Source organism: Pollachius pollachius, assembly GCF_949987615.1.
Source record: "Pollachius pollachius genome assembly, chromosome: 16".
Lineage (NCBI taxonomy): Eukaryota > Metazoa > Chordata > Actinopteri > Gadiformes > Gadidae > Pollachius > Pollachius pollachius.
Genome location: NC_136949.1, coordinates 9,069,668 through 9,091,556, shown reverse-complemented (window position 1 = coordinate 9,091,556; position 21,889 = coordinate 9,069,668). Strand labels below are relative to the sequence as shown.

The 21,889-nt window shown below is 43.2% G+C and overlaps 2 protein-coding genes across 5 annotated transcripts; one reads left to right on the top strand and one right to left on the bottom strand.

The window, feature by feature from the left end:
• Nucleotides 1–6: 6 nt before the first annotated feature.
• fam167ab (family with sequence similarity 167 member Ab) lies at nucleotides 7–5,324 on the top strand. The gene is made up of 3 exons (XM_079753552.1): nucleotides 7–200; nucleotides 3,161–3,651; nucleotides 4,366–5,324. The coding sequence occupies exons 2-3, from the start codon at nucleotides 3,190–3,192 to the stop codon at nucleotides 4,627–4,629; spliced, it is 726 nt and encodes a 241-aa protein (XP_079609678.1). The 5' UTR covers nucleotides 7–200; nucleotides 3,161–3,189; the 3' UTR covers nucleotides 4,630–5,324.
• A 3,767-nt stretch (nucleotides 5,325–9,091) lies between these two features.
• On the bottom strand, nucleotides 9,092–19,347 carry ccm2 (CCM2 scaffold protein). 4 transcript variants are annotated; one of them, XM_079753374.1, is made up of 10 exons: nucleotides 18,980–19,347; nucleotides 14,811–14,987; nucleotides 14,239–14,322; nucleotides 13,819–14,002; nucleotides 13,379–13,599; nucleotides 12,507–12,642; nucleotides 12,113–12,167; nucleotides 11,213–11,342; nucleotides 10,628–10,766; nucleotides 9,092–10,486 (listed from the first exon to the last, which is right to left on the bottom strand). In XM_079753374.1, exons 1-10 carry the CDS (start codon nucleotides 19,007–19,009, stop codon nucleotides 10,176–10,178), a joined length of 1,467 nt encoding a protein of 488 aa, XP_079609500.1. In that variant the 5' UTR covers nucleotides 19,010–19,347; the 3' UTR covers nucleotides 9,092–10,175. The 4 variants fall into 4 exon arrangements, with proteins under 4 accessions (XP_079609500.1, XP_079609503.1, XP_079609501.1 ...); XM_079753377.1 differs by having other exon boundaries at nucleotides 13,379–13,515; XM_079753375.1 differs by having other exon boundaries at nucleotides 13,819–13,999.
• Between the last annotated feature and the right edge of the window lie 2,542 nt (nucleotides 19,348–21,889).

Sequence of the window (21,889 nt, the reverse complement as noted above, 5' to 3'; positions counted from 1 at the left end):
CCCTGACGCCACCTTTCACTGCCCCTCCTTCGGTCCCTCCGTTAAGAAAAAACAAGTGAGCAGAGATGAAGCTGTAGCGGGAATCCAGAGGATATATAAATGATGATCCTTGAGAGAGTGCGTAGTCGTCGTTATACAGATCAGAGTCATTCCGCAAGAGTTTCCGTCAGAGGGTTGAAGTAAACGCAGAGAGTCTACCGGTATGGATGCACGTATTTATTTATTTATTCTTAAACAAGTGTCTTGACCAACATTGCAGCCATCTGACTTAATATATACGCATATGTCTATACCTATTATGTAGGTTTTACGTTTCACTGCTTACAGTTATTGACCTTATAAATACGCGAACGTGTTTTGCAATTTAAATTCCAATGAGACCCCGCTGTTCAATACGTCTGACTTCTGGCATGGGATTGGATTGTGTGTATGCTTCTTCTCACTCATTCACAAAATGTGCATGACAATTTTACGCCCTAATGAACTTGCTCCGTTTATTTGTTCTTATAATAAACAGCAGGCGCAACTTAGTCAATCGATGACGTACGGTAACGTGCAAGTGGCTTACTGGAACCCGCATGATCAATCAATCAATCAATCAATCAATCAATATTGACTGCGCTGTTCATGTAATCCTCAATGTAGGACCCTCATTCAGCCATTGGAATTAGTTAACTTAAGGCTCTAATAAGGTGTCTGCTGTCTGATCTACATTTCAATATATTTATTTAATTTATCCAATTATGAATGATAAGCCTATCATTGTCTATATCCCCTTCACAGGCTTACTTAAACACTTAAGGCACGCCACAATTTCCCTCAAGTGGAGGAGATATGTGTTGTGTCCACATTGACTCCATGGCATAGACAGTAGAAGACCAAGACATTTCTAAGCCGTTTGGCCAGACCAGATGTGATGAACTCATACTCCTAGCACCACAGAGAAATGGATTTTATTGGTATGGCAACCCATACTACTCTGGAAGTAGCTGCTGAGCTTTCACAATCTGCAGCTAGTAGCGATGAAACCAGAGTCATAATATGGTCGGAAGGCTGGCGTTCTAGGTTGTTTATATGTCAAAAAGGACGTTTAAATCATGGAGGCAATTTGATCTTTTATTTTTCCGAGCTCCGTAAATGCCATATCACTCTCCAAGCCACCTGGTGATATTGAGGAGGCTATGTAACTTTTGGAAGGAAACAGATGAAAATAACTGCCTGGTCTTGTTAGAAATGAACTAAGTGCCTGTTAAACTACTTGCCAGCACAGAAGGAGTAGCTCATTGTTGCTGCTTTGATTCTGCCACCGTTTTCCATTGAAAACCTCTTAGCTTATGATTCTATTATGCCGCTGTTAATATCAGCCCCTGGATTTGGCAAATTATGTGAAACGCACATAACCTAGGTTACTGTTGTTGATGTTTCCCTTCCTCTGACTCATTATCCTATTAGCACAAACCCCACCTTTAAGTCTTTGGATTTATAGGTCCAATTAAAGGTCCATAGGACCTTTAAGTGGTCTAGGACTTAAAGTGTAACCAAATAAGTAATTAGCCTTCTGCTTTACTGGTTTTGAATGGTCTTAATTCCTTGATTTGTCTATAATTCCCATCCCACAATATTGGAAACAGCTCTGTCATTCTTTCCCTCTCATATTATACATCCTGTACCGCACCAGTGTCCTGTAGAAAACCTTCAAAAGATGCATGTGGCATGGATGCTTCCTCTTTTCTCGAGCACATAATGTGATGCTATTACGATGCGCACCGTCTCAGGAGACGCATCGATTCCTTCCCATACAGACTCCACTCCCAGCGCGTTCAGAGGGGCCAGCCACTTGGCACAGCGGGGCACGTCTGCCTGCACCTTGCCAAAAACAGCCAGGCCTATCATTAGATACAAGGGCAATGACTTCACCGCTGGCCGCTCCGCAGTCCATTATGGAACAACCATAGACTGGGTAAAGGAGGGGGTAACTGCTTATTGAGTGGTTAAGCTTTTTGTGCAAAGGAGCATGAGCCTTCTTCCCTTCCCACTTTGTGTTGAATGAAAGCACAGTACTTTGGACTAGGACTATCCTTTGTAAATGCCTTCCTTGCGTAGCTCATTATTTGTTTGGTTGATTTTTTGCGAGAAAGGCAGACCTTTTGTTTTTTGTTCATCTTGGTTGTTCTTTTTCTGTCTCTGGATTTGAAGTAACGCCAATGTAATACAGCAACTACAGTAATGGGAATAGAAGTAGCCATCATAATACATATCATCTATTTATTTTAGTGTAACAGGGGAGATTATGAGTTAAGAACACAACACCCGCATACACAATTTTGTTCTGCATCTTTCGTTTAACACTTAAAAACAATTGTCCTTTGAGTCGTAAGAACGTGTCAGTGTAACTTAACTCCCCTCAGCAGCCTGCAGTGAGAAATAACTATATGGGGTATCTGTCAACCCACAAATTACACCCTTGGTTCGATATTGCTCTTGTGTCCATGTCAAGTTTTCCGAGCCCGAGTTGACCATCATCTGGACAATGTAGTCATGTTTCAGTTTAAGTGCTAAAAATGCTTAGTCCTTCAGCCCATTTGGTGCTGCGCTCTTCCAACCGTACCACCGCCAGCCCGGCCAGTGATCTTTGGGCTCCTCACACAGTAGCAGGGATCGAGTATCAAGTTAACACTCCTCCTCTCTGTCAATCTGCTGCCACAGTCACAGACTGGAACTGGGCTTTTCGTCTTGGGAAACCAAGATGAAAACACTGAGTCATCCACAGTGGCCAGGTTGGTTGCCATGGAAACGTCTCCTTCCCCAAAAAAAAGTTTGTGTTGGGTGTGTCTCTGTCCCATGTGCTTTCTCCTATTAACAGATTAATGCATGTGCTATTGTGATCGCTCAGCAGAGACTTGTATCGAAAGCACGCTAGCTACATTAGCACTAGCGATCTAAGAGCAGGTAGGAGTGAGGGGATCTTGCTCTTAGGATGCCTATAGGTTAGTCTGCCGATTTGGACAGTGGGGATCAAATCGAGGACCCATCTGCTGGCAGACGCACATACTAACCGCCACAAACTCGTGAATGAAGTTTTAACACCCAAGTTCATATCTAGAATCCCCTTCATCTTTCCACATGGTTTGGACAGTAATGGTTTTACGTTTTCTTTCAGGTACGGTGTGTTTATGAGGCAGAACAGCGATGGAAGCGTCCACAGCTCACATGACAACGCTGTGCACCACCAGCGATCCTCAGGGAACGGAGGAGGAGGAGGAGCAGGAGGAGGAGAAAGAGAAGGACGCCGGACCCAGCGCGAGCAGTGAGGACGACCACCTCCTGTCCCTGAAGGCCCTAACGGAGAAGCTCCACCTGCAGACGCGCAGGCCCTCCTACCTGGAGTGGCAGGCCCACGTGGAGTCCCCCAGCTTCGGCTCCACGGGCCCCCTGGCTCCACCTGCGGACCGGCCAGGGACCCAGCGTGGAGACAAGGCATCCCGTCCCTTAAAGGGCCCCATGGAGGAGGAGTTGGGGGAGGAGGAGACCACCGCCGCTGCTACTGCTGGGGTGATGCCCAGTGACGACGGGGGGATCCGGTTTCCATCGGGGTTATTGAGGGGCTTCGGAAACATGGACGAGGCTCTCACTTGGCTCCGGAAAGAACTGGTGAGCTGCTAGGTTTAATGTTCAATCCAGTGGGCGGTTAATTAAACAGAGAGTTGTAAAAGGAACACGTAGGGCCTCATTTCCCCCCATTTATTACCCTGTTGTATCAACAAAGGCATTGTTTAAAGTATATTCACCTTTTGCAGTTGAGGGGGGAGAGTATTTCAATGAGGTTATGTTTACAGTGTAATCCCAGGGAGAAACTTAATAGAGTTTAGCAAAGCACATCATTTCGTGAGGTTCTGGAATCACTTCCACTCACTCTAAATGACTTATACAGGATAAGTCATTTAGAGTGAGTGGAAGTGATTAGGAGGGTTAGGGTTAGGGTTAGCCCTAACCCGAGTTGAATCAGAGTTCTTCATGCATGTATAAGTTGTACTTTTAGATTGCTCATTCACTCTTGGTTCATGTACTTAAACGCTGGGCCGCAGAAACCTAATACGGTTCACCGACTCAAACTACTATTGTTTAGACTTACCAAAGGCTTGTCTATAATATTTCACACGACACCTTTTTATCACACCGCACTAGACTATTTGTCAGGACAATATGCATTACCAAAGACACCCATGAACGTGAATACAGAAAAGTTTACAACTTAAATCCCTGGAAATACCATTGTGATCATGGCTATATTCGTGCCTGTCCGCATCGCATCCATTCATCATCTCTTGGCATTTGGTTGCACTGTTTCTTTAAAAAAAACGACAGGCCGACATGCGCGTGCAGGACCAGCAGCTGGCCAGACAGCTCATGCGTCTCCGCGCTGACATCCACAAGCTGAAGATCGAGCAGACGTGCCACCTGCACCGCCGCATGCTGAACGACGCCACCTTCGGCATGGAGGAGCGCGACGAGCTGTCCGACCTACTGTGCGAGTGTCCGGTCACGCCGGGCCTGGGGCTCTCCGCCCCGCTGAGGCTCATCGGGGTCACCAAGATGAACATCAACTCCCGCCGCTTCTCGCTGTGCTAGCCGCGACCTCCAGGAGTTTGAAAGACCTGTAGCTTGGGATGTGGGGAAGGGTTCTGTTTGGCCATGGCAGTGGCCGTTTGGTTTCCAACCAGACCATAAACACACACACACACACACACACACACACACACACACACACACACACACACACACACACACATGCACACACACACGTACATTCGCACACATTGTTTTAATATCGATGTTCGCACAAAGTGATGATTAGCAGTAGTTCACACCAGGGTACAGTCTGTTCCATCGATACAGGACCTTTAGGAGACCTTTTAAGCCTTTTAAAAAAGCTATATTTTTCTCAATATGTGTAATAGCTACAGTGTTTCTTCCAAATATCTATGGCGTATACGTCATCAGTCTCCCTTGACCCTATCTGTGGACCCGCAATGGGTCTAAAAAAAAAACCCCTTGGTTGGGAACCACCACTAACGAAACGACCGGATGGGTTCATGGATGCTAGAACGTGTCTCCATTTATCCAGATGATGGTGAAAGAGGGAGACATAGACATCGTATCGGGTCGGGTTTGATATTGTGTGGTAGGCATTTATGGAAAATAATGATCATACGTCAGAATATTTTATTTTGTTTAATTTGCAGATGGCAGCTAAAGCTTAACTTGCTTCCGTTCAAGATTTCATGTAGGCTTCCTACATTTGGTCTACTTAGTATTGAGGTAAATAATATGGATAGATTTATAACGTGTATAATGTAGGGATAGGAGTATCCCCATGTACCTGAAATGAAAAATGTATTTTAAAAAAATATATATTTGTGATTATATATATTTTTTCTAATCACTCTAATTCCCTTTAAGTGAAATCAATGATGATTAAACTATATTGTTTTCTTACTGGCTGAGTATCCCTGTCACACGGTTGGAAAGGCATGCTGTCTTGACCCGTCCTGAACTCCTGGCTGTAGCAGTCCCTTAAATAATCCAACTCATGACATCCACACCTTTAACCCAGCCTAGCTGGGGACAAGCTGTATCGAGAACAAGGCCTGTTAGTTACACGTCAAACTAATGGGCCTCACCCCAGCGTGGCCAAACCCTAACCGCTAACCGGAACCACTAACCCGTCTGAAATATTCATATGTGAATCATGATATAAATGTATTTTTTTTGCTAAATGCACAACGACACGATAACACACTGCCTTTAGGCAGAGAATGTGCACCATTTCCTGAATAGTTATTCTCTCGGAATGGGATCAAATTATCACACTGCCATGCTTGGTGGATACGGAGTGGCGATATTGTCGTCACACACTGAGAGTTAACAATAGTTGGATGTGTTTGTCTATCCTACTTCTAACAAAGCATTAATTAAGTTTTTGGGTGAAATGGATACAATGTCAACCACAATGAAGTGCCCTGCTCACTCGAGGAAATTTACAGAACCATCAAAAGCTGAAAGGAACGCCGGTAGCTCAACATGTAAAAAAACCCTGTGTATGTACCCTAGTTTGTCGGTAAACGTTTGCTTTCCAGTAGCCCATTGCTACACCGCCAGCGGCAAAACATGCACCCAATGTCAGAAGGTTCACGCCTCTTGTTGTTATGGGGGCCCCTACATGTCTCCTACCCTGAGGCCCCAGCGTGCCTCTCTTGCACTGAGACAAAGCCATTCGGTCAGATTCATCTTTATTGTCGTTGCGCTGTGTGAGTAGCATAAGAAGTAGGCCCAGGCTGTCAGACTGCTGGTAATGACCTAAATATATATATATTAACAGTTAAAGTGGACTTGGATATGAAAATATGTTTGATATAATTCAAAGGGTGACGAAAAAGACGAAAAGTTGCATATTTTATGCAGCGAAGGGTTATCTAGCGGCTTTAGGGTGTGTAAAGGCATATCGCTGGCTTTGGGAACACGACTTGGCTGTATGGTGAGTGGGGCCAAGGGGAAGGCATGCTGTAAATTCGGCTCCCTGTAAACCGACGCGTCTCCATTGATCTGTACTACAGGACCCGTGGTGGCCTGGCTGGGATCAATGACTTTGCTGAGCAGGGGGATTTTCATGCATGACTTCCAGCTCTATGTGAGCTTATCGCGGCTGAAAGCCAGGAGACCCTTTCAATGACTGGCTACTCAAGTGTCACATCAAGGAGGTTCTTTAGTGCATGGTTTATTATTTGATTCTTCCTAAAAGTCCCAAATCCAGCCCAGCCCCTAACCCCTCCTGTTTGTTCTTAAAATGAGTCATTCAAGGGATAAAACAACATCTACCTTAAAAGCAAAAAAATCTTTAGATATAAAAAGGTGCCATCTGTGAAATGGGGTGTTGCCCGGCAACGATTCCTACAGCATGTAATGATTGATAGAATTGCACGTCCATCCTGTACGGATTGTAACTGTGATTATTATTTCCTTACACTTTAGGGTTAGTCATCTGTTCATTCGGCTCCCTGAAAACAAAAATACTGATGCTGATGTCTGACGTTATGCTGCTGGTTTAACATGCAATTAAATGATTAGGAGACACAGGAACAGGATAAAATAGACATGTTGGCTCCAACATTAAACCTGGAACCAAACGAGGATCTAATTGAGGGGTACATATAAAGAAGACAGTATTAACCATCCACTTTGCATTGAGCTGCACAGCAGTTCTAACCAAAAACAAATGAGTAGATCTGCAGAGAGCAGAAAAAAGTTTGACATTGGTGCCTGTGAACAGGAATGTGCACATCATGTCTTGCATGTCTATTTACTTTTGTTCGTGGAGTTATGCCAACATTGAAGGTTGTTTTCTGAATTCAAAACAAAGGAAGCAGACAGACAAATGTTAATTGTTAAAAAATATATTTTCACGATCACTTTTTAAATAGGATATTGATTCGCCGAATCCTGGTATATGATCAGTTTTCCCTTTTAGAATATTCAAGGGCTTGAATTTTTTACTTTGAGTGAAAATGTCCTGGGCCAGCAGCAAGAGAAACAAGACTTGAATCACAAGGGGCTAACATGAAGATCTGTCATGGGACAGGGTGACATTTGGTGAGTAATTTAGTTTGCACTAATTCAGATGTTGACTTCATGAGCTATTGGAAGTTTTGAGCCTTTGAGTCAGTACTTTAGGACTTGGAAGTAAATCAAAGTCTTAACATTCGATCCGGGATCTTTGGCCACCAATGTTGGATTAGTTAAGGCCCAGGCCCTGATGATATGGAGAAGTAAAGACTTCTAGGGTGCTTGTTTTAATACGGTCGATGGTGCTCCCCTACTTATCCTTCACTTTAACAGCTTCCAACCAAAGAAGTAAGCCTAAGTAACAATTCCAGTTGTTCTCCAACACAAGGAGCGCACCAGGTAGCAAATTAAATCGTCCTTCTTAGTTACATTTTGGGATTATTCTATTAAAAACGGCTTAATTAAAACCGCTCATGCATTTTGTATGACCTTCTGTATTTATCACATGTGAATAGAGAAAGGGTTTGGTTTATTTTCCCACTGGATTAACCTGAAATTTTCCGACAGGCCCCCCAATTAGCAGAACTCCTTCATGTAGCGTGAGAAAGCAGACATGACCTGAGCAGCATGGGGGCCCGCAAGTCACGCAATTCCCCGCAACTTTTAGCCGTTGTCTAACAATGATGTCACCTTGTCACTAAACGTTAGCTTTGATGCACCACCCTAGCATAATATGCGCTCGGCTGTTGTTTACCCGCACAGCGAAAGATCGCAGGGTGTCTTGGCTCTCACACAGCGTGTGTCCCGGGCTAGGCTGTGCCACGTGCCAAAGCAGACTTTTAACGATCAGATGTAGCGTTCCACTTCAGAGGTCCCTTGCCCTCGTCTGTTTTGTGTAACTAAACTGTAGGCATCAAAAGCAGAAGGGCAGGTAGTGAGGTCGGCCCTTCCCTTTATCTGTGTCTGTAAGACCAGAATAAGTAATGGTGGATCTGCAAAGATAATAAGGAATGCTGGGATAGTCCACCTCACAACTCACCTCTCTTCCAGAGAGCGTAGTATCTCTGCAGCCATGGACGGTATTGGTCAACGACACTGCTTGGAATAAAGGGATGAAATTTCAGAGCATCGTAAGGGCAAATGGAGAATCACTTTGCAAAGCAGCTTTAAGTAGCCAAGCAGCCACCTGCACTACTCCCTAGCGTTATGAAGCATGCATTCTCAAATTAATATTTTTTAATTAAATGGCCTCCTTGCCGATGTAAATTCTATATTTGACTATCTCTGCAGACACTTTCATCATTTACATGTTACAACTCAGTCATTACTGAGGGGAGGGGATGGGGAACTTGCTGAAGGATGCCTGTAGGCCGGTAGGCTGTCAACCTTGGGGATTGAACCCAGTTCTTCTGGCTGGGAGCACAGAATACCCTGGCCTTTACACTTTCCTGTTCTCATATGATATTTTATTATAATTGATTCATTTAATAATTAATAGCAATGATCAATGAAGATCAGAACACAGCTAATGTTAAGTAATTGTTATTTAATATCCATGACATTTCCGCTGTGCAGACACAGCTCATATCGCCAGCTTGGCAACAGAGTGAAAGGCACCATGACCGCTATATGGGAATATCACAGTAATACGACACTTCGTTACTGATCTAAACTGAAGAGAGAGACTAAACATCAAACCCTGTCCATCAGCCATTGGCTCTCTGGCTTTGTCAGTTCTGGTCCGCCTCACCCAAATGGCATTTCCTTTGTTGGCAAACTGATAGACCCTTTTCACAGAGGTGAAAAGGGTCTATCAGACGTTGTCTATTAGAATACACGTTGACAATACACGTATTAAAGCAATGACTAAAATATTAAATATATATACCATATAAGCAAGGGTGATCTTACAGCAAAGCATAACAAAAAGTTAATAAAAGAACACATGGAGGGAGAGCGGCCGGGGGGTAAAGGGGAGAGGAAGTGGATAAAGAACAAAAAGCATCCAATAACAGTCTATAATATTCCACAGCTTGTACATCGCCCTTTGGATATTGATTCTTTAATACTCCAGAGTCTATAGAGGGGATATTGATTATTATAATCATAAACCCTCAAAAACCGCTGGAGTAAATTGCTACATTGTCTACACGAGAGGCAGATACTGCCAATAAAGCTTTATAAACAATAGATACAACAAAATAATCTGTTAAACGTCATAGGCTATGGGTATCTTTAGAAATACAGCAATTAGTGAGTAGAGGACTCATCGACATCTGGTTGAAATGTTGTCGAACGAAGAGCATACAACAATAGACGCCTAGCTTGTGCTACCAGGTGCAAAGAGACCACAGGCTTTGTCCAAGAGCACTTCAGAATGACCGGAAGCTGCCCTGTAGGGCCGCAAGGGTTAAGATACCATCAAAGTTTCACAGACTTGTCTCCTTCAAAGTTGGGGGGGGGGGGGGGGGGGGGATGACACCATTATAAAAGTGTCATCAAATGTCAGTGCCTCTTGTTTTGCGCCGTTGCTGTTGTTATTGTTCCTCGATCCACTGTTCCAGGGATGAGGGTCTGTGGGTGGGCACCCACGGGACCCATGGGGGGGGGGCCTGTCAGGGCGAGACCCCACCGTCCTGGTCCATGCTGACGCCCAACGCCTCGATGTCGTTGCTGATGTCGGTGATCATGCGGTCCCACTCGTCGCCCTCCGAGGGGGCCGGGGCGTCGCCGGACCCCCCGCTGTGGGCGCTGTCCCCGCCCGCCGTCCCGGCCCCGTTGGCGGTGGAGTCGGAGGCGGAGCTCGCGGTGCGCCGGTAGCGGCCGAAGCTGTCGGTGATGATGCCGCGGCCGTCCTTCACGCCGATGGTCTCCAGGAAGTTCTCAAAGTGCTGGCTGTCCTTCTCGGGGATGAAGGGACGCAGGCCTGCGGCGGGGAGGGGGGTGAGGGGGAGAGGGATGGGAGGAGAGCAGAGGAGAATGAGGAGCCGGACTCAAGTGGTGGTGTTTACCAAATACGTTGGATGAAAGCGTCTGCCGGACCACTCGGCGTGAGCTTGATAGGTACCCAGGAGGAGGAACTTCCTGCTGTCCCCGTACAGCTGTCTCAGGTTGATGCAGAACTCGTGGATGGAGGCCCCGTTGCGGTACTCGTGGAGCAGCGTGGCGAACTGCTGGATCTCCTGAGACGACAGCTTGGTGCGTAACTGGAGGGGGACGAAGAACAGGGGAACCAATCATTCATTAGCAGCAGGAGGAAACTTCTGCTGTACAAAAACAGCATGTGGCAACATAGTGGTCCAACAGAGAGAGGGGCAGAGGCGGAAGGAAAGACAGATGTATAGATGGACGGATGCATATGTATATGCATATGACATGCATATTTATAGATGAATAGAGGCAGAGAGAGAGGTAGAGAGAGAGAGGGAGAGAGAGAGAGAGAGAGAGAGCGAGAGAGAGAATGGGAGGGAAAGAGGTTGAGAGAAAGCAACAGAGAAAGAGAAATACACAGATTTTAGAGAAGAGAGAAAAGAGAGAAAGAGAGAGAGGTGGGGGCAAACAGAGCAACGGAGAGCGCAAAGAACAAAGAGCGAGAGAGAGAGAGAGAGAGAGAGAGAGAGAGAGACACATAGATCCCCTGAGAGTCCTGTACCGTGGTCATGTAGTCCTGGAGCAGCTCCGCCGCGGTGGTGCTCAGCTCCCCCTCACTGGCCGCCTTGGTCTGGGGGGAGGCGGGCGTACAGGGGGAGCTGTCGGCTGCCTCCAGGGAGCCCTCGAAGGAACTGCAGGGGGTAGATGGTCCACGTCAGAGACACACTGGGATGAGTAACGGATGGCCCTAAGCTCATCACCGGGATGAATCCTAACTCATAACCGGGTGCTTTTTGGTATAGTATGGTGTCTCCAAGGAAGGAGCAGGCCTGCGGTAATCATTCATTCATATGGCACCTTTTAAAAAGACAGCTAACAAAGTGCTTGAACAGACAATACATCTGTATCATGTAGATATAAAAAAAAAAAAAATTAAAACGGAAGTGGAGCGCATTGCTAAGATTCGATTTTTCCAGGTCTGCAACCCATAAGTATTGTGAATAAGGTTAAAGGTCAACATTTTGAAATAAAATATAGATAAAAAAGACAAAAGGAAAATGTAAAAAGAAAATGAATATTATATCATGTATTAAATAAATAAAACAATAAAAGCTGAAGGATAGCACTGCTAATGATTATCTGCGGCCTACTGTTTGGATGGTGAACCTGTGGTAACCCACAGTTCTCCTCAGGGTATTGGATTACACGCCATTTGAATGCATGAAACACTGGCTTCAAAACAGACAAGCGGTTTGCGAGTCAGCAGATTCCATTAAGGATGGCTAATGCTGGTGCAGAGTCTGGGAAAAAAGCAGCCCCTTGCTTATTCTGCGGTATGACATTTCCAATGAATTGCAACATGGCAGCGTGGGGAGGGGGGCGACAAAATTGTTGTTTGCACCGTTATCAGTTGGTGTAAACTTTAAGGACGCGTGCTGCCACGGCGGCACTGGGTACGTACAATGTGCTGGCCTCAGCTTCGAAGGCCTCTTTTACGTCCACCTTGCTCGAGGAGTCTGTAGGAAAAATAACCAGTAGAAACATAATGAAAACATCAGAATTTGAGCATCACTTTGGATAGAAAAATATGTATAGTATAGAGTTTTATACAAATCTGAATGAACTATAATCAATTGAGCATGAACAACACAGGAAGCCCTTATCTGGCCCAAACGGCATGATTCGTCATTCAGAGCTCCTTTTTCAAATGTACCACTCGGCAATCGCAGCAAAAAGCGTCAATGGCCAGTTTATGAGGCAGCCGGGGGGGGCAAAGGCAAATAGAGAAGTAAAGGTTGGAGTGGGACGCAGGCACGGACAGGCCCTGTCCAACCGCCCCGTGATGCTCTCCTTACCGCTGTACAGGGACAGGTGCCTGGTGGGTGTGGTGGCGCCGTCGAATATGGCCCGGTCCAGAAAGTCGATGGTGGACTCTGTGTAGACGATCTGGAACACCTGGCTGAGCAGGAGACACAGCTCCTCCGCCGTCGCCTGGAGGGAAGCGTTCACAAACTAAGATGCGAGGAGAGACGCCGTTTTGCCACGATCTACCTATTGCTATTTGATCATTGAGCTAGTATTACATTTACCTTATACAGCTCTACTATCCTACCTACGATTTGGACACCCGAAATGACAACGTACTGTTGAAAACGTCTCAGTCTGAAAATCTGGGCAAGCAGATGTAGATGATGACCATATAGAAGCGTCAATACGGGAGAGGTGGCGAGACGCAAACAAGACGCGGCTTCTCAATCTTTCAATCGAAGAAGATATGAACGACAAAGTTTCTTAGAAAGAGAATGTAGGGAGGATCTCAAAGCCAGTTCTAGCGTGTTTCCATCAAAGGTCATCACCACAGTCAGAGTGCTGAGTACCAACTCAGGACTCTGACTTGGCACTCAATGTATTGTATTTTGATGTGGGTGTCTGCATGCTCTGAAGCGCACAGATGCCTATTTATTTATTTATTTACAACTGTTGTTTTGTATCTGTAATCTTGTCACTGTTACATTTACTGTATTTGAATGTATGCGATTGATGATTTATTATTTGTATGTTCTGATTTTAATTGGACCCCAGGAGGATTAGTCTGCCGCTTCTGCGTCAACTAATGGGGATCCACAACGAAACAATAAACAGGAGAACAGAGCCAGGGGCGTCCCCATCCCGGATCAAACTAGAGGAGGAGGGAGCGCCGCCGTGTGCCCGTGTACAGATCAGGTACCTTGTTCTCCACGGCCAGCACCAGCAGGCAGCACACCTCCACCAGCCCCGCCCCGCTCTCCGACAGGGAGCCCAGCGTCTGGGACTTGTTGAGGTCCGGACAGGAGCTGGGGCACGGAGAACCCCCGGACTCCTGGGCTGGAGGCACGGGACGGGCGGAGGGGGCGGACGCAGAGCACGGGAGTGTTAAGACTTGCAGGATCGGTGTGATAACTGCGTCTCCTATATATGAATAAATATACAGTAGGAGATGAACTGGGTCGACTTTTTTGGGAATTTAACTTCCAGCGAAAATCGGGCTGAGAAGAGAAAAAGCATCCAACGAAATACGGCACGCTATCACAAGTCGCCCTATGACCCTTGGCCCCGCCCCGATACCAAATCGACAGGAGGCACTGCCTCTGCACGTCCACCCCTCCCTCCTCCCGATGGACCCCTCACCCGTCTTGAGCACCACCAGGTGCAACGAGTCGTCCCGGATGTAGGAGACGGCGGCGATGTCGTGGATGGGCACCCTGAGGATGATGTCCTCCCCGTCCCTCCACACCAGCTTGATGTTGTAGGCAGAGAGACTCACCACCGCGTCCAGCTCCGGCGTCAGCTGGCCTGCCAGCTGGTTTGTCTTCTGGGGACATCAGGAGGGGTGCACCCTGTGTGTTACTATTTAGTGTTTGAGCACATGGCAGCTCAACCTTTTTGTTACCGTTACCAATCTATCAAACTCTTATTAAAGTTAGCTTCTTTGCGATTAACAGACAGGGGGATACAATCCTGAATCCAGTCCCTGGGAGTGGAGCAGCCTAGCCACCACATCATTCTGCCCTTCTATATATATGAGGCGGTGCTGTCTGAGGACCTTACCCTTGCATTGTCGATGAGCTGCAGGACCTCGGTCCGACTGGAGGGGTTGAGGTAGCCTGGCACCGACGTCAGCTGGCCCAGGTACTGCACGGTACACAACAAGGACTCGATATGGACTCCATATGAACTGCCTTGTTGAGAGCTTCAGTCTATTCAGAATGACTAACTACTTTAACACGCAACCATTAAGAAAATCAACGTTTCATTCCTTGAATAAAACATGTCTACTTATTTAGAGCGATCAGATTTGTCGAAAATGTATTTATTTCGAGCAATCGGATCGCTCGAAAGAAAGTGTTTTCCAACCAATCAGATAGTTCCATATTTAAATGTATCGTCCCTTAATCGTATCGTATGTATTTAGATACGTATCGTATCGTCCTATATAGGAGAGATGCACACCCATACTTCTTCCATTCGATTTTGCGAGTATTTATTGCCTTAGGAGGTTTAGGGTTATTGGGTGTCTTAAAATGTGATCATGGCTCTATATGAACAAAATTGACCCGACCATATTTTCCTATAGGGTTTCCAAAAGAAAAAAAGGTGTCTGGAGTAATGCTGCGACTCACTTTGACCTCCTTCTCGATGTAGTCGTTGAGCAGGATGTCAGGGTCGATGCGGTGGTCGGGCTGGGACAGGGAGAAGGTGTGGAGGGCCCGCCTCTCGGTGGTCTTCTCCGGGGTCTTCTTGTCCCGGCCACGCTCTCCCTTCAGAAACACACGCTTGAACGGCGACACGATGCCGGGCTAACCAAGGGACGAAAGGAGAGTTTAAGGAAATTTGAAGGGTAGATGGGATGGTGGTTCGATAACGAGTTGAAGCAAAGTCTATCGTTTTTTCTTCGTTCACTTTTTATATTGGCTTTGTAACTTAATGGACAGGGCAGTGATGAGAGACTGAACATGGGCTGAAGGAGGGATGCCCTCCCACTCTGTTCCTTCTCAAGGTTTTTTCCTTGATAATGAAGGGTGTTTTTCCTTGCCCCTTTGGGGAGTTAGGGTTAAGGGAGTTGTCACAAAATGTGGCCTGTGAAGCCCTTATAGACCTATACGTAAAATAATGGATATTTTCTAGTTTTAAGGGTAGATGGAAAGGTAGCTTGATTCCAGTTGAAATATAGTTTTTTTTTTAATATATTTTTAGGGACTGTGGCATTATGCACAGGGTAGTGAGGAGAGACGGGAAAAGGGGAGTACTATTCTCAAGTATTTATACTTGAGTTTAAGTGCATTTTATAGTTTAAGCGATATAAAAGCAGTTTAATTCTAGTTGAAAGATATTCTATAGTTTAGGGGGAGATAAAAAGGTGGTTTGATTTGAGTTGAACAGTATTCTATAGTTAAAGCGTAGATATAAAAGCAGTTTGATTGTAGTTGAAAGATATTCTATAGTTTAAGGGGAGATAAAAAAAGTGGTTTGATTTGAGTTGAACAGTATTCTATAGTTTAAGGGCAGATCTAAAAGTAGTTTGATTTGAGTTGAAAGATATTCTTTAGTTTAAGGGCAGATCTAAAAGTGGTTTGATCCTATCAGCCACAGCCTTGCGGTTCTTGGCACAGTACTCGCCATAGGCAGCCTGGGCGCATTTCAGAATCTCTGAAACACAGACCATGGACCACATTATACACAATTAACATTAGCTTGAAAATAAAAATACACATAAAGACATCTTGTGGGAAGCACAAGCCAGAAGAACAAGATGAAGGAAAGATACAACTTGACCCCACCCACTCTTGACAATGTTGACCCGAATTACTGCAATGTGATTTGTGTAGACAGTGGTGACTGTGAATAGTGATACTGCTAGTTTGGGTCAGTTAACACATTGTAAAAAGAAAGTGGATGGTATTTAAAAGCACTTTTATAGCTATGGTGATACTCAATGCGAATCACAATTAACCCACATGGTGATTAAGAAGCTCCCAAATACATTCATAAACAAATTCAGATGATTCTATATGCTAACATGAGGAGAAGATAGGGCTTAAAAGTATCTTGCAAGTCAATATCAGATGCACATATAATCAAATTAAATTGAAGATGCTCTTCAAATTAACTTCAGATTAGCGTTCTGAAGAAATGTTAGAGAGAGAATCAAAGCCAGAGGATCATATCATACAAAAGGTAAGCGTTGAATTAAATCCCCTCAACTAAGTCCTCTAACCAGTCCTCGTTTTTCTTCCTGTTCACCCAAAATACACACATTTTCAATCCTAGGTGTTTTAACTTTCATATTAAATTGCACTCCTTATTATCAGCTTGCGCTCAAAAGCTAAAGGATTTCAATTCCTCCATAGAAACTGCATGTGCAAGAAAACATGCCTTAACATCCATAGCGTATGAAAAACAGCCAAAATTACCTCGTAATCCATGTGATCTGACTGATGTGGCTACTTAACGGGACGCAGAGTTGATGCGAGAGACGTTGTGAGTGGACACATTCCTTCCCTCACGTCAGCCACACTACGTCTGTCACCTGTTGTCTCAAGTCACTAGTAGCCTTAGCAACGGTTGCTAACTGGGGAGGATGTGGGGGGGAGGGGATCAAAAGCTAAATTAACTTGGTGTATTGCTTTGTGTGTGTGCAGCTTCTACACATGCACAAATGCACACACTCACAGAGGACTCTAAAGAGAATCCAGAACAGGAAAGGGCCAACCACTTACTTCCTGTGATTACACTGGTGGTCAATACTTGCACAACTTTAACTTGCATTGACTGCAAAAACAGAAACACATCCGACAAGATACATATGGGCTTATAATGTAGACCTCACTCAATCTAAACACTTGTATTTGTATTTACTTTCAGTGGCCTATTAGGGATTTTTTCCCTTTAAAATGTCAACACATTTTTTTATAAATGATCTGGTATTGTGGACTGGTAAACCACGCAGTCCCAATACATTATTCAGCAGTTTTTCGTTGCTGGTGGCTGCTGGTGGTAACAGAGAGGTGCATTAACATTTCATGGGCCTTCTCTCGGGAACCGGCAGAGAACAGCAAGCACAGGTAGCTCTCTGGACAGTCTGGCAATTGACCAGGAAGCCCAGCACCAGTTTATTTTCTCTATGGAATTTGGCTTTGCAAACTGAAGATGATGTACAGGGAGGTAACTGAAGACGTTCTAACTTTCCAACCGGAAAAAACACTGGAAATAAACTCAAAAGCACCAGGATCCCGTGGTTTAGCTCTTGCCAGTGCTGGACAAAGGAAAACATAGGCAAGTGTGCTCTCATCAAATACGTCTTTTGAAAAATAACATGACTTAGAACAGCTACAGCTAAGCTAGTTATCTTAACAAAGTGAAGTCACGACTCATGATACACCAAACTACGGTTTTTTCTCCCCCACATTCATGTGAAAAAAGCTTTACTAGCAGTGTGTATAACATACAAAGTAAGAATATTTCTCTATATATGGGAGTCTGCGTCTGTATTTGAAGTATAACAAACGTTACAAATAGGTTATAAAATAGGTGTCTACATTGGCTACTATCCAATGGCGCTCCCAAGTGGTAGAGAGCAATATTGCATGAAATGCTAACAACATAAAATGATATCTCATAATAGCCTGTTGAGATCTATTGATTACAGTAATGAAGCCCTCAACAAGGCTCTGCAGAGCACATTTGGCCAACCAGGTAACGCTTCATAATATGAACCAAGCATGATGTTATGTTTTATCTTGATGTGCGCTTCCAAGTATTCGAGTTAAGAAATTCTCCATCATCCACAAACCATAAAACGGTCAGGATATCCCAACTAGAATGTTGACAAGCAGATCTTGCAGCAGATATATGGTCTGTAATGGAACAATAGTTTGTATTGTATTGTGACAATGCCTGGTGTGCTTTCATGAAATGTTGACATACTCTTTAACACTTATTAAATGAAGCTATGCAGTCCAGAATGAAAGCGGCGATAGAAAACAGAGACATGCTGTGTGTTTTCTTTATGTTTCACGATAGACACTGCGAGATATAGTTTTAATAAATAATGTATATGTTATAGATGACAATAGTTTACAAAGTGAACACATAAAATTAATTACTTATATACCTTTGACGTTTTATTTGTAATTTGAGCATCTGTTTAATGTGATGAACTTGTGACTTGAAATGACTTGTATGCGTATCATTTACTGTTGTCTACTAGTTACCAACGAAATTGAAATGACAAGTATTCTTCCTCCAATTTCTAACCCACTCAACCAGACTCATCGTCGCCCAATTGTAAGTAATAGAGAAAAAGAAAGAAGAAGAATTTCAGCAAAGCAGACCATCTACTATAGATAGATGACGATTTGAATGGGCCTGTCGAATGACAATTGGCCAAAGTTGAAAGTCAACAACAAAAACAGACTGCTATAGAGATACAACAGACTGGTAGCATTTTACAATACAATTGTAACTGAGAAAACTATCATAATATTCCGTTGTAAAATATCTGAATTAAGTTAGGCTTAACTCCAAGAGTGTTAACGTGTTTTTTTTTATTATCGATTTAGGGGGCGTAAACTGCCAAATATTTGAGATCTAATAACCTGAACTGTACAAATCATAAACAAGTTGCTACTTTCAGAAAGTAGCCTATTACACCACGAGTTGAACTGTGTTTGAAGCAACTGAAACATATATTATCTTATACACAGGTAGTACACTGTAATAATACAGCAAGTACTCAATCCTGTTAGCAAGCTAGGAAGTCAAACAATTCATAAGGTAATCCCCTACTTACCTTTTTAACTTTTTTTACATCCTCTTCCATATCTACCACGGCAACGTTGTCCTCGTCATATTCACATCAACATAAGCAGATCTTTGGAGAGCACACATTACTGATTGTCATCCTCTGACAACTTTATAGAAAAGAGCTTGGTTAGCCTGCTGGCTAGCCTAGCATAGCTCCTAGGATGGGTTGGCTTACACGCAGGGAATTTAAGATGGAATTTGACATCGTTATTAAACAAGACACACACTTTGGCATTTAAGGAGTGGGCACAATGTGTTCAGACGGAGTATCAATATCAGCAAAACGAACTGGTGGTGAAGAATAAATAACTCGGGCGTAACATTTTTAACTTTTTAACACTACCGCCATTTTGGGCGTTGAACTACAGTGTGACCCAGCATGCTTTGCGCGTCTATTTTGGCAGTGGACACACAAATCAACAAGTGATGATGAGCACTCTGGTCGCCTATTATTATTATCTTATCCATGGGTCCGTGTGCCATGACGTGTGTAAGTACATCATACTTGTATACATCCATCTACCCAATATTAACCTTGTATAGGCCTACTGCAGTTAGATTGATAGTGTAGGGTAAAAATGAAATAATAAGGTTGATACATTTTCCAGGTTAATATCCTTACACCCCTTCGTTATACCTATGAAGCAGCAAACATGGGGGACATTTTAATTCATACATTGGTCTTTTTCTTATACTTTTGTTTGTAGATATATCATCCATCCATTCTTTCATCCATCTGCCATTCATTTCTTGCATCGATTTATTCATTTGTATAACTAATGATAATCCTCGTTTGGAAATTGATGTAGGCTAACACCATAGCAGGGAGATTGGAGAGATAATCATTTATTAATTGGGTTGATATGATATTATATATTTTTGCCCAGAAATAATCTGAAATAAATACAATACTGGTACACATTGCACTTTCAAAGACTATATTTATTTTGTTCTCTTCTGTTTGAACAGTCTGATATAATAATCTACAGTAAGGCTTAACATTACATTTTTCGCTTAATATTTCTGTTTTCATCTAAAAACCAAAACATACAAAATAACTTTAGCACCATGTTATCAATAATATTCATATTGTTCCCAGAAATAGGGGTTAAGTACAATACTGGACATCAGTTTTGCTCTTTTTTTTTTCTTCGAAGAATGCTAGTTCCGTGGAACAATTTGCTTACATTTTATATTTAACAACAACAAAGAAATAATTCTTTATTTTATGTTCTCAATCACAACATGGTTGTATAGAGTACATTTTTATTGATATGCTACAGATTGTAGCAAATTGTTTGCGTACTGCAATTTGCCAACTGAGTAGCCCAGATAAATCATATAGTCTAGGGAGTATTAGATTTGTAAAATACACCAACAAGCTAACACAATCTAGAAATTGATTGAATATTTAACAAAGCAATATTTCCCAACACCTTTTTGCTCGAACAATTTCAAAAACCAGCAGCAATTAATATAACAACCATACTCGCTTCATTGGAATATCAAATGCATTTTAACAAAATATTACAGCCAATTCCACAGTAACAACAAAAATAGATACACACAAGTTAAAGACATAGAGAGATGACAGGAATTTACAACACAGCAATTACGTCCTATGCTCGTCCTCAATAATAATTCTGTTCTCAGAAGCACTTTTGTGCTTCTGGGAGTTTGTGCCAAAATAATGCTTCTTTGACGCGTTACTATTCACCTCCTCCGAAAAAAGAAGTCCTAGTGCAGATTGAATCAAAGTAAAACTAAAACAAAAGAATAATAAAAAAAGAGAAAAAATAAAAGATCATGATTAACATCACATGAAAGATACACATCTGTTGCGTGTCTGTTGTGTATGTGTGTGTGAGTTTGTGTTTGGTTGGAAAAAAAAAAGCGGCACCATTGAGTATTTGAGTTCTGTTGTAAACAGTGTAGAATTGAGTTGCTAAATGTCCCGAGCACGGGGTTGCTGCAAGCTTTTGGAGCCAGGGGCCTTTTCAGTCCACCTGGAGGATGGCTGCGCACCACTGGAGCCACAAAGTGGAGTCCACGGCCCACCGGTTGCAGTAGCACCTTTTGGTTTGTTTATTTTTAAATATGTGTTTATTCAGCACCAGGTTGAACCAAAAACGAAATAAACAACCGAAAAACTTGTTATCAACCAAGCATTTGCCTCCTTGCCCGGTCATAACAGATGGCGTTGACAGAGAGGTATATACTTAAACAAAAACTCAAACGAGCAAACACGTCGACGCTAGCTAGATTCGCCTGCTGCTACAGTACATATGAAAAGGGGGAAACCAGAGGAAACCCTTATGTGGTTAAAAGCACCTACATGCGTAATGTCGAGGATCACGGCACAATTTTACAGGCATGCCAACGGAATGATGGGCGAACCGGGTAAATTATCTAATTGGACAATGAAAATGTGTCCGGGCTTTATTTCAATATATCGCCCCACTCCAAAGATGCAATATAACCAATAGCTTTGCCCTTTTGGAAATCTTTAAGCTCTCCATATATATATATATATATATATATATATATATATATATATATATATATATATATATATATATACCTTAATGCAGTCATTATTTATTTATTTGGCTAAGTATTGATGTATTGTTTACACAGGACAAACGACACACAAGTTTTACACCTTGGCACTACAAATCATTCATCATTGCAAGACGGAAGATGATGTGAAGGCATAGACAAAAGGATATAACAATCATAGACCAGAACAGTTTTCAGAATCGTCATGGCTATTTCGTCATAACTATTATTATTATAATTATTATAATTATTATTTATTCAATGAATTAAACACAATGGTTTTGAGGACTTTGTTTTTGATACTTTTCCCTTTGCGTAACGTGTGTTCACATACTGA

Excerpts from the sequence above, each read along its gene's own strand:
- fam167ab (XM_079753552.1), top strand. The coding sequence starts at position 3,190 with ATGGAAGCGTCCACAGCTCACATGACAACGCTGTGCACCACCAGCGAT. Across the intron at positions 3,652-4,365 it reads CTTGGCTCCGGAAAGAACTG|GCCGACATGCGCGTGCAGGA; the intron begins GTGAGCTGCTAG and ends AAAAAACGACAG.
- ccm2 (XM_079753374.1), bottom strand. The coding sequence starts at position 19,009 with ATGGAAGAGGATGTAAAAAAAGTTAAAAAG. Across the intron at positions 14,003-14,238 it reads AGCTCATCGACAATGCAAGG|AAGACAAACCAGCTGGCAGG; the intron begins GTAAGGTCCTCA and ends TGATGTCCCCAG. Across the intron at positions 10,487-10,627 it reads CAGGAAGTTCCTCCTCCTGG|GCCTGCGTCCCTTCATCCCC; the intron begins GTACCTATCAAG and ends TCCCCGCCGCAG.